The sequence below is a fragment of the Dreissena polymorpha genome, chromosome 9 (genome assembly GCF_020536995.1).
Source record: "Dreissena polymorpha isolate Duluth1 chromosome 9, UMN_Dpol_1.0, whole genome shotgun sequence".
Taxonomy (NCBI): Eukaryota; Metazoa; Mollusca; class Bivalvia; order Myida; family Dreissenidae; genus Dreissena; species Dreissena polymorpha.
The window spans coordinates 72,888,529-72,901,139 of NC_068363.1; the positions used below are offsets into that span (position 1 = coordinate 72,888,529).

A 12,611-nucleotide genomic window follows, 5' to 3' on the forward strand; every position below is an offset into this window, starting at 1 on the left:
ATATCATTTAAGTTTCTTTAACAAGACTTTCAGTGCTGGAACAGAATTTTGAAAGCCTTTGCAAACAGTTTGGATCCAGATGAGACGCCACAGAACGTGGCGTCTCATCAGGATCCAAACTGTTTGCTATTCTGATAGTATTCTTTGAAAAAAATCGAAGAAAATGCTAATTTTATAAATTCAGCAGACAACATTTTAGCAGACGACAAATTTCCCAGCAAGCAAAGGGTTAAAGTGGATAAAAAGCATGCCCACTGACCATGTTTGTGCATGAAGGCTAGCCCCTGTAGCACCTGGTAGATAACGTTCCTGATCACTGACTCTGGAAACAACTTGTCTCTGAAACACACACAATTGTTACATTGTATATGATTTATAGCGTAATTATACCGGCAATATATCAAGGGTATTTGCAGTGTTCTCCAGAAAAATATCAGAAGCCAGTTATAATTTTAAAGTAGTTGAACAGGCGACTAAGCAATAAAACTGGTGTATTTGCACCATTTCAATTGATATTGTTGGGGAAAGTAGCCGGCATCTAGATTGAATGTAACCGGTGAAATCACAGGCTGCCTGTGCTTCCGGAGAACACTGGTATTTGGCACAAGAGTGATCAGTAAGCATACCGGTATGCAAGTACTAGTAGAATATAAATGTACATGCCATAGCTATACTATATAAAACATTTGATAAATACTAAGGCGGGGAGTGAGCTGTTTTAAATGATTATTTTAGAAAATTCCTAAAAACTAGGCCTAAGCATTCTTAAGTTATCATCCGGAAACCATTTTACTATTTTGAGTCACTGTGTCCTTGACCTTTGACCTAGTGACCTGAAAATCAATAGGGCCATCTGCCAGTCATGACCAATGTACCTATGAAGTTTCATGATCCTAAGCCTAAGCATTCTTGAGTTATCATCTGGAAACCATTTTACTATTTCGCGTCACTGTGACCTTGACCTTTGACCTAGTGACATGAAAATCAATAGGGGTCATCTGACAGTCATGATCAATGTACCTATGAAGTTTCATGATCCTAGGCCTAAGCGTTCTTGAGTTATCATCTGGTGGATGGACGGACCGACAGACCGATAGACCGACATGTGCAAAACAATATACCCCCTCTTCTTCGAAGGGGGGCATCAAAAACATTCCTATGGGTATAAGCAGGAGGCACAATGTCTAGATTATTTTATGTGAACACAACTCATTACTTTTTATTTGTAAACAATAAAACAAAGTATAAATTACCAGAGAAAAATATTTAAATCTACATTCTTTCTTTGGGACAAAACTAATGCATTTATTAATGGAAATAAGATGTTAAATGATTGCCAAACATTCAACTTAAAACAGCAGAAAAATGAAGGCACTCAGTGCTAAACATTAGTTCAAAATTGGACCAAACTGAACATGTTCTTGCACGGTAAATTACTGAATGCATGCTTTATCAAAATGTCTGTATGCAATCAGTTCATACATGAACATACACCTGCATTATCTCATGAAACATCCTGATTTTAAAATACTGTAAGATTTTAAATTGAACATTGGTGAAGTTTGTCATAAATGTCATACTGAATACTTAAAATGCAGACAAAAAATTTATAATCAATGGAAAATAAGAACAGAGTAAATGTTTGCAATTCAGCGCTCCCTCAATGCTTCCTTTAAATCACACAATAATTATCAGTGGGTACAGACTGAATGACTCACAATTCAACGAATATCCATTATTATATATTTTAGATACAATACAAAATGTAATTACCACAAATCTAGATAAACTTAAAATTAGAATAATCTGATCAGGGAGGTGTCAACTATTGAAGATCATTTAATATAATCGCCCATGAGTGAAGGAAGGCAGCGGACATTGTCAATGTAGAATGACTGTCATTCATGCATCATATACTTACTTATAACTAGTCTACTTACGAAAAACAAGTCAACACCCTAAATTATATCAGCCAGCTAGTCCTGAGTAATTTACAAGCAATTTATAGATAAGACATGTACTGTTTTTTCCATGCATCCATCTGATACCATTAATGTAAGCAGAGATCAATTGACAAAGAAAGAATTAAAAATATATTTACAGCCACTTGATATTTACACTTTATTGATCAGAAGTATTCAATAATTGTTCAGTGCATAGCTAAACCAGCTATTGTTAATAATGCACTGTTAAACCAAGATTCCTGCAAATAAAAACTTCTGCTTACAGCCCTAAGAACAGTTATTGAGTTAAAGTAATGTACATATTTCAGTACTAAGAAATCAAATAAAGTCCTCTAAGAGGAACTTCAAAAAATATTGAGTGTAGGATTTGAAATCCTTTAGCAAAAGGACACACTCTACACTTTTAAAGAACTATTACCTCTTCAAAAACACTTAACAGATAAACATTGATGAAAGAACGTTAGATTATTAATGATTTGTTTGAGAGAATCGACAAACAAAAACGTGAGTTTCCAATTTTCCCCTGCACTTTTTATGAGAAATAAGATATGATATCTTCAACAATAAGACTCACTAAATCACATGGCTAAGGGTAACACTACATGAAACAGGATGATTATGTAGACAGGTAGCCAATTTGCATGCAGATGGTGTCGTCATTTTTTGGATTTCATGACCAATACCTGTCCCTAAAAATAATAGGTACTGATCACCAGCAAGCAGTGGGGAATTAAGCCAAACTATTGCAATATTAAAGAACTTTGATCATTGCCTGACGCTTATTAAGGCAATTTGGTGAATTTGCATATGAAAACATTCTACATTAATCAAATATATCATAAAGGCTTATGCATTCCTTATTGTTATTTTGAAATGCATCGCCCATCACAAATTTACTTGAATACAAAACAATTAAACAAGCTCTACTTATGCATCATAACAAAGAAATATTCAAATGAAGTGTGTTCTATTCTTATCATGCTATTTAATAAAAAACAATCGTTTTTTTTTAAGTTTCATAAAGACAAAGCTGTAGACATTAGTTTAGCAAGAAATGTGAACCTGCTAAGCCATTAACTTATTTGAGCCCGGTTTTTCCATCCAGCACTTTTTGGTTACATCATAAATAGCTTGACGTCCAACATTTTGTGAATTTTAAGCTTGTGTGTTAACCACAAAATTTTATTTTAGTGCTGAGTTTGTGAAAAGTCCTACGATTTAATAAATTGAAAAAAAATATGTTAAGCCATTTTGCATAAACAGATGATGTAACAGATTGGACACCACTTAGCAAACATGATTTGTATACAAAATCTTAAAATATTCTCGTTGAAATAAACGGCATTGATTCCTCATCACGGCTTTTTTACCTCATCCTTGTTCCTATCAAAACATTTGTAGACGCTACACAAGTTATGTAAAAACAGTTTAAGATCTGACTTCAAGACGAACTGTTACATCACCATTCATAAAAAATAATGATTGTCTGACTGAAAATTGTATAGGTTTGTGCCTTTTTTAAATTTTATATTCAAGAAATAACCTTTATTGATAATATTGAAATAAAGGTAAGTTGCCCAAGTTTTTTTGGTAGAGTGATGGAAACAGGAACTCATGGGCACTATAAAAGGTATACCTTTTTTGCCCAAAATCCGCATGTATTTGTTACACATTTTTGTACTGACAGGGTAGAACTTGGTAGTTTTATGATATGTATCAACAAGCTGTATATTATTCTTATCAAATATGGCCACAACATTTTCAAATACATTCATGAAATTTATATTTTACATGTTTTTTTGGGATGTAACCAAAAAGTGCTGGACGGAAAAACCGGGCTCAATTGGCAAAGGGCAACCAGATGCAACTATTCACTCATTTAAACTTTAAGTTTATACAGTTAATAAAATTAATACATATAGCAGTTTACTAAAAGCCTGTCTACTTCTATGCTAGATTGGCACAAAACCAGTGCAAGAACCATAAGGGCAAAATAACTCTGACAAAATTAATGGACTATGTCACTAGAGAACCATATATATATAGCGACAATCTCTCAGCTACTTGGCCTAGTTAGATGTGAACGAATATTTACTTACTGTATCATTCTAATTTGAGAGAATAAATGTGTTTGGGCAAGGGCACTCAAGTGCATGTATGAAGAGTAATCAATGTTTCAATTATACAACAACTATAGATATGTCATATACATAACAAAAAATAAACCTGTTGATATAGAATAAAAGCAATGATTTTCATTGTTTGATATTGTTTTCAGTAGGATCTATTTCTTGTCATCAATTTAAGTTTAAATGAGTGTCATAGATCGACAGGGTACCGGTAATGAACATTTCCCCTATTACTGTAGTTAAATGTATATAATGCTTCTTACTACTGGATCATAAACAAAAGGGTGATTATTGCTATTAATAGATAGTAGCATAATAACACGAAACCTCAATGTCTGCAAGTGAAGCACATGAAAGCAGGTATTGAAAAATCCACTCGTCTACTTGAATTTGAGTTGAGTAGAATGCTGCATCAGTAAAATGAGTAAAACCCGCTGTGCAAGTTTTTTGTTTACAGTAGAGAAATATTATTCTAATTAGAAAATTTCGGCAACACCAATAGAAAATTTTAAACAGTTGCCAAATGAACAAAATACGGTAAGCAAAGAAACCATATTTTGATCATTTTAATGACATCACAGGCACATCTTTTTTTTAAATTTTGAATTCAGTTGCTCGGAATGCGCACAATTTGTGAATGACTCGAATTAAATCTAAACAATATTATTATAACATTTATACAGTGAAGACTGTTCAATAGGTCTTTCTGGAAAACATGGAAAACTTGCGCCAGGAGTCTTTGAACAATTGAACAACACCTTCCTCATCGTCATAAATTTGGAGGAGCAAACCTCAAAACAACACAAAAGGTCTAACCTGTCTTTCATCATCTGGTAGAGGTTTTCCTTCATGAACTCAAACACAAAGAAGAGCTGGTCATTCTCCCGTATCACTTCCTTCAGCTTCACAATGTTTGCATGGTTTAGTTTTCGCAAAGACTGTAATGGAAACAAGCAAATTTGTTGTATTAATATCCTCTGCCAAATAAATTTTGTTTATTGAAGGATGCAAATTTGTGACAGACGGACATACGGACTGACAGACAATTCCATATCATATCCCTCCGCCTTTGGCGGGGATACCAAAAATGGAATGCAAAGATGTGGTTTAAGAAGATTTTAACATAGTGTCGTTTCTTGAAAGACTACAATTATGCAAGAATACTTTGTTGTCAACAGTTTTACAGCCCTTACAAACTTGTATAACGCAATGGGTATCCTGATTACAACTAAGCATTACAGCTCTTAACTGCATGAAATATTTTTATTATAACACATTCATTTCAACATTTAGACACATGTTATATGCACTACAAGAAAAAAATTGAAAATGGCTCAATATACCACTACGTGTATAATATAATTGGACATTATCTTATGAACCTAATTTTACAACACGAAAACCAATCTGTTCCTTACCTTGACTTCCCTGAGATTTAAGCACTCATCCCATGAGTAGTACTTCTTCTTCATCCTGAACAGAAAACACAATCCAATTATTATGAGCCTTGATGTTGGAATACTTGGGGTTAACCCTTTCAGTGCGGGAACCAAATTTTGAAGGCCTTTGCAAACAGTTTGGATCCAGATGAGACGCCACAGAACGGGGCATCTCATCAGGATCCAAACTGTTTGCTATTCTGATAATATTCTTTGAAAAAAATCGAAGAAAATGCTAATTATAGAAATTCAGCAGACGACATTTTAGCAGACGACAAATTTCCCAGTATGCAAAGGGTTAATGCCTGTGTATAAAGTGTCATCCCAGATTAGCCTGTGCAGTCCACACAGTGCATTCTTCATAATAAAGATATAACCTTTTCAAAATCTTCAAGCATAAGTGATTGTTCAGCTTGGTATAATTAAAGGACTGGGGACATTGAAGTTTAAACCATTTTTTTTATCTGTAGCCAAATGCTCAATGTGGATGCTTAATATGACTTACGCAGAGATAGGTACAGGCTTTCAAGTGCATCTTTTATCAATATTATTGAGCGGCGCTCTGTGAAAAGAGCGTTTATGTGCGTAAAATGTCGTCCCTGATAAGCCTGTGCAGTCTGCACAGGCTATTCAGAGACTACACTTTCCGCCTGAACTTGATTTTTGATAAGAAGAGACTTTATTGAAACGCAAAATATTATACAAGCGGAAAGTGTTGTCCCTGATAAGCCTGTGCAGACTGCACAGTTAATTGTAAATTGTGGCAATCATTTGCCATGTCTGCTTCACAAAAACACTATGCAACTCCGTTTGTTCCAATTTTCATGTGTTGTTCAATGTTTTAAGAAATAAATGAATTGTAATGGAATTTTTTAACAGCACCATTAAAAACATGCTACATGTGTATGACCCTAGCTGTTAACAGTTACTGAATTGCAGCAGACGCTTTGATAAATAACTATATTTTATAAACCATGCTGTTGATCATTAAAGGTCCTTTTATATGGATACTTTTGTTCTGATTTGGTTAAATTTTAACTTCAACAAGGGGAAAATGTTCAAACAAGAGCACCGCATAACGGGTGCCACGCTTGGCTGCGAAAGCTTGTCAGATTTTATTTTTTTTAGAGGTCACAGTGACCTTGACCTTTGACCTAGTGATCCAACAAGAGATGTGTGTGTCAGAGTTTGTCAGAAACACAATGCCCCCTACTGCACCGCATTGAAATAACATTTCTATAAATCATTTGGCAGGTATAGAAATCATCTTCCTTTAAAGGTTATTACTTCCCTTGAATTTTGTCCAATCCAACCAGGGGGGGGGGGTGGGGTGGGGGTGGGGAGGGTCTCACAGTCAATTATTAAAAGCCACTACCGTGACTGTAGATTCACCACTCAAAATGTGCAGCTCCATGACATACACATGCATGCCAAATATATAAAGTGGCTATGTTCAATATTGAATAATATTTTCTCCCTTTTTAAAACTTATTACTTCCCTTAAATCTGGATTTATTACCATAGACCGTAAAGGATGACCTTGACGTTGACCTTTTACCACAATGTGTTTGTCAGAAACACAATGCCGCCTACTGCGCCACTTTGATTAATTTAACAAAAATATATATGTGGGAAGGTCAGGTTAGTTGCTGAGAAATAGCCCGGACAAGAATTGCACTACAGTCGAAACTGACCTAACGGCCACCTGAATTTACCGGTCACCTGCAGACAACGGTCAGTCTGGAATACCCCCGACGAAAAACACTCTATATTACACTTGAATTTAACGGCCACCTGACCATAACAGCCAACGGCCACTATATTCCACTCCGAAATTCATGTTTGACCTGAAATCAACAGTCACGCGTCAGTCGTCTCGAGTCGCGAAAATTAAAAACACAGCACATTATTTGTCCGTCTATTTTGCGTTTAAAGCGTCTGAAAGCGGTAATTGTCTATGATATTAAAAAAGCGGCCCGCTGCGAGTAAACAAATTATAGGGTGTTGAGAAGGTTTCTTTTCCGGGGATAATTGTGGGGGTATCTTCAAAAGAAAATATATCAGAGTTCAGGGGTTTTTTTTACTAAGAAAGTGACGCCGATATTCGGCGTCTTCCCCTACCAGAATTTTTCCCCTCAAAATACAATTTCCCCACCAAAAATATCATTTTTCACCAAATTATAATATTTTCTCTCAAAGAAATGTTTATTTTTCCTTTGGGCATTTGACAATTATCCAATTTGCACCATGTACAACGATCTCGCTCTCTCTCTCTCTCCAGACGAACACAAAAAATCTGGGAATCCCAGTTATTCTAAATATAGCTCTTAAATTACGTCATGTAAACTGGGCGACTAATCGTTATAATCATGTGACTATTTTACTGGATACCGGTCTTGCGCGAGAAGGGTGTTTCGTCAATTAATTACCGGAAACCAGTCGAATTTTCATCCGGGCTATGTGCAAGCCAAGATATAAACGTGAAAACAGAAAAAAATGTCTCACAATTGGCGTTCTTACACAAACAAAATAAAACATTCGGACTCGGAAGATACTGAACGCATCGAGGCATATTTTAAGAAAGAATAATCAAAAAACGTTATAACCCAGCAGTATTCTGTGGTAATCAACATCGAACATTGTGAAAGTGAAAGTAGACAATCGGCAGCTGCCGCTCCTTCCCCTTCCAATACTGTAGCAGATCAAGATCGTCAACCCATTCATCATGAAATTGAAATCACAAAATTGACATCGTCCCCCGGCCCCAGTACAGAAATATAGTTGAAAACATTTCCCATTATCTAGATCTACACCTGCAACTTTATTAAGGACTTTATACGTGTTAAATGTGTTTAAGAACAAAAAGGACAGAGAAAAGCCTCTTTTGATGAGTTATAGACATTGAAATGAACAGTTTTTATTTTTTCCCCTAATATGTCTCTTTCACACTCTTTTTCCCCTTTCACCCAGCGTCCAGCGTCTTCCCCTTTCTCTAAAAAAAAACCCTGGAGTTTATGACTTGTTGAAAGTAAATGACCGCTATTTCTTTGAATTAGAACGGTACAAATACACCGTACTATCGGTTTATGACACCGAATCCGCTTTTAAGACTTTTACGGACGTGACGTCAACGGAACGTGACAAGCTTTATTTACTGAATGAATGAGATGCATGAGTAAACAATTATACCAGCGTTGATAAAGTCATTCTTTAATTTAACAATATGAAATTAAATCAATCTAAAAGATATTATTCTCTATTATTCAATGTACACGCGTTAGTTAATGCTGTTATTATGATTTGTTAATGCAATGAGCATTTGTTTTACACTGTGTGCAAACGTGTGGGGTAACGACGTAGTAATACTACCAACTGACCAACCTTCTTAAAATTGTGATCCGAATTCAACGGTCACCTGTGGACAACGGTCACTTTGATCATTTCCCTTGACTGACCGCTGAATTCAGGTTTGACTGTATATGTACAGTAAATGGAAATTTTCAAAGGGCCATAACTCTGTGAAAAATCATCCGACCAGAACCCGCTGATAATATGCACATCTCCTCTTGGTAGTGAAGCTTCCCATAAAGTTTCATTGAATTCCGGTCATTAGTTGCTGAGAAATTGTGCACGGACGGATGGACGGAAGGACAGACGAAGCGGCGACTATATGCTCCCCCCCAAATTTTTTTGGGGGAGAGCATAAAAAGGAAAAAAATTCAGGGTTTTTTCTGCCTACTTTGGGAAAAGGAGTCTGACCAAATCGGGAATTTTTTATCGACAAAATTGCCCATTTTGGGAATTTTTGTTTCGTGAAAAGGCTCATTTTGGGAAAACAAAATGAATTAATCATGCTTAAATAAGTCTGTGGTTTAACAATTTTCTTTATATAAACACATGCAAAACAAACACTGCCCAAACACAAGTTACAGCAACATTTTTGGCCGAGCTAAAATAGAGCCATGGGTATTTCATTTCATACTTTAATGTATTAAATGACGATTGAACTACAACTTTCTTACAAGGCTCTGAGCATTCAGTTGCCGATTTCGTGATTGACGGCCCTGGCATTACTTCTGTTGCTGTTACATTTTGCTGCGTATCGTCCGAGCCTGTCTGTTCAGGGTTACTCGCGGCAGTAATTTCCGAAGATTCTGAGCGTTTCGAAAACATCGATGATATCGTTACACATCCTTTAGCGTCTATTTTTTGTGTTTTTTTAATGTAATATTTACTATTGTGCGAAGTCATGATTGAAAATAAGCGTCTACAGATATGGTATAGAATGTGTATTGTGCGGCTCTATATACTCTTGTATAATGCGGAACAGTTCGAACGTCATCGCTGAGAGTAAATGCATCCGGCAAATACACCAAAAAATCTGTGTCACTAAAGGCTTTATTACGTCGCGAATGAAGGGAAGTCACTCTTTCGATATAAATTATGTTTACTTTTTACAATTTTGGAAGATTTTATTTTTTGGAATTGGGAAAAATGCAATCAAAATTCGATTGGGAACGGGTCCGTTTGCTTTGGGAATGCCTCCGTTTCCCTGAGGCGCAGACAGTGCTGAAAAATCCCTGACAAATACAGTCAAAACTGAGAATAATTCAGTTTGTCTGTTATATATTGTATAATTGGTTTTGGAAAGTGATTTATACTTGTTCGGATGTGGCATCAACATATAAACAACAATAATATCGTTGCTAAAGTTGTAGATTTCTGCAGTTCTCAGTTTTGACTGTATTATAGATCTTTTTTAAACAAACTTACTTTTTAATGGCCACTTTCTCATTTGTCTCAATGCACGTAGCCAAGAGGACGCTGCCATATGTCCCATCTCCAAGCTGTTTTGTAACTGCATATCGATTCATAATTTATGTCTTTTTCACTTTTTTTCTAACAAACAATTTTATAATATTTCTTCCAGTTGCACCTGAAGATCTGTCTCACTGGGTACAGAACGCTCACAATAAAAATTTCATAAAGTCAACTTTAAAATGTTCAAATTAAAAGGCAACATCTTCTTTTATCCCATGGACATTGACGACTTGGGTTTACATCTGAAATAAAATATACATGTATTAAATAACATTATCATTGATGTCACAATATTGTTAAACAAGGAAATAAGGTAAAATTGCACTTCATAATCTGACTTCAATAAAATAATCGAAATGTATCCATACTCCATACATTTTATTCATCCTCTGCATTACCGGTAAATGTCCACATAAATAAAGCTGACAACTACACTTCTGTAGTAGTAACACAACACTTCAAAACAATTACTTTCACTTTCTCTCAATTTGCAGAAAATATTGCATGAAATCATAGCAGATTCTAGCATAAGTCAGTGCAGTGCGGGTACATCAAGTCAGGCAATATTAAATAAAGACATTATTTTACTTTTGTCCTTGACTGCTTGATAAACAAGATCATACACTTCCGAAACCAATGATCGTAAACATGCCAGTGTTGTCGTAGTTGCAATAATTCAACTCTAAGCTTTATAGCCCAATGGGCTGCTTAGAGTTGCAATGCGCTCTCTCTTGTCCATGGGTGCAAAATGTTACCAACAATGCAAGGGTTAAGAAACACTGAAACTGCAACTACTTATTAAAGTTTACCTATTTAAACCACAAACTCATCCAAATGGTACCATTAAAGCAAGAAATAATTGATTTTTATTGACTTTGGTTTTGTTTTGTACGCTGTTTCCGCCATATCGGAAAATTGACCCAATATTGGTTAGGTCGCTGTACACCAATATTTTGCATGTCGGGTTATGTGCTCGAGCCTATAAAGTCGATAACGATGTGGTATTTGATATGGAACACACTGTTTCAAATTTAAACATAAACATGTCAGCGAGAAAAGTGTGTTGAAACATCGTCGTGTTTTTTAGGGTGCATGCAAAGGATAACATCCGTAGGGTGCCATTCAGGTAAATTTAACATGTTTATGAAGTTTATTCATTATTTTCCTCAATTTGTTTTGAACGACGTCTGTTTAGTGAAGCGCACAGATTCTGTGCGCTGAACTGCACCCATGTTTATGAAGGGGTGCATATGGACTGCCAGAGCCGCCATAGCAAAAATTATCAAAGGCTCTGGCAGTCCATTTATATCGACTAGTGTTGTCGTAGAACCCACAACTGCCAGACTGCTAAATGAGCACTTTATGATTTATGAAAACCAGGGTGACTATTTCTTTATCACTTGAAATACACATTTCATTAAAAGTATTATTTTTCAATTTAGTACGTAAATTAACTTCGATTTTCGTATTGGTTGAATTTGTGAAAATTTGTGGTATAAAAACAAAAGAACCCAACTGTGGTTCTTTCCTTTCAAAGAACTGTTAGTGAGTGAGTGACAATTACTTATAGATGACTGCGAAGTATCGAATTTTAATTTAAACCACAATCCGTGAAGTTTCTTTCATTTTTAAAGTAGAATTTTGCATATCTAATAATTGAAACGGACTAGTTCAACGACTGTTACAACACCAGTTCCTTCCGATAAATATGCTTGTTAAATGGTCACTTACTTCATTGTAAAAACCATTAAGAAAAATACATTATGCCACATTTTTTTTCAAGAAAACACATACCTCCGCCATGACAGTTGTTGCTATTTGCTCCGTAAACGAGTCACGTGACGAAGTGTAGCAACCATCGTAAATAAACGAGCCGCTTACGTCATTGAAAGATAAGATGATGCTGATGATTTTTTTAATAATTTATTGACAGGATTAAATGATAATTGCAAAAACAATAACACATGTTGTTGCGTGAAGAAATACCCAAGAGTACGTGACAAAACTTAAGATTCTAGATCTATAAGCCGACGTAATATCTATTTCAATTTTCATGAATACTGAATTTCTTTCGTATCCGTATTATGTGCAATAAAAAAGCGTCAGTTCCAGTAACCTTAAACTTTTAATTAATCTGCTGTTCATCGAAGATCTCTATGAAGTACGACTTGTGGAATGCCAATGCACGGGAAACATGATGGCGCTCAATGAGATGCCCACAGGTGGTTAGCGTGTGGCTATGAATGAAAACATCATTT

General features: G+C 35.5%; 1 protein-coding gene across 2 annotated transcripts in view; it reads right to left on the bottom strand.

Annotated features, from left to right (window-relative positions):
- Positions 1–12,297, bottom strand: part of LOC127844407 (serine/threonine-protein kinase ICK-like) — a 29,905-nt gene extending 17,608 nt beyond the window's left edge. For both annotated transcript variants that reach the window (XM_052374564.1, XM_052374563.1), the window contains exons 1-5: positions 12,148–12,297; positions 10,306–10,595; positions 5,512–5,566; positions 4,910–5,031; positions 260–339 (exon numbers count right to left, since the gene is read on the bottom strand). In XM_052374564.1, coding sequence (XP_052230524.1) covers positions 260–339; positions 4,910–5,031; positions 5,512–5,566; positions 10,306–10,406 — 358 coding nt within the window. In that variant the 5' untranslated portion in view covers positions 10,407–10,595; positions 12,148–12,297. The remainder of the gene's footprint in view (positions 1–259; positions 340–4,909; positions 5,032–5,511; positions 5,567–10,305; positions 10,596–12,147) is intronic.
- Positions 12,298–12,611: the final 314 nt, after the last annotated feature.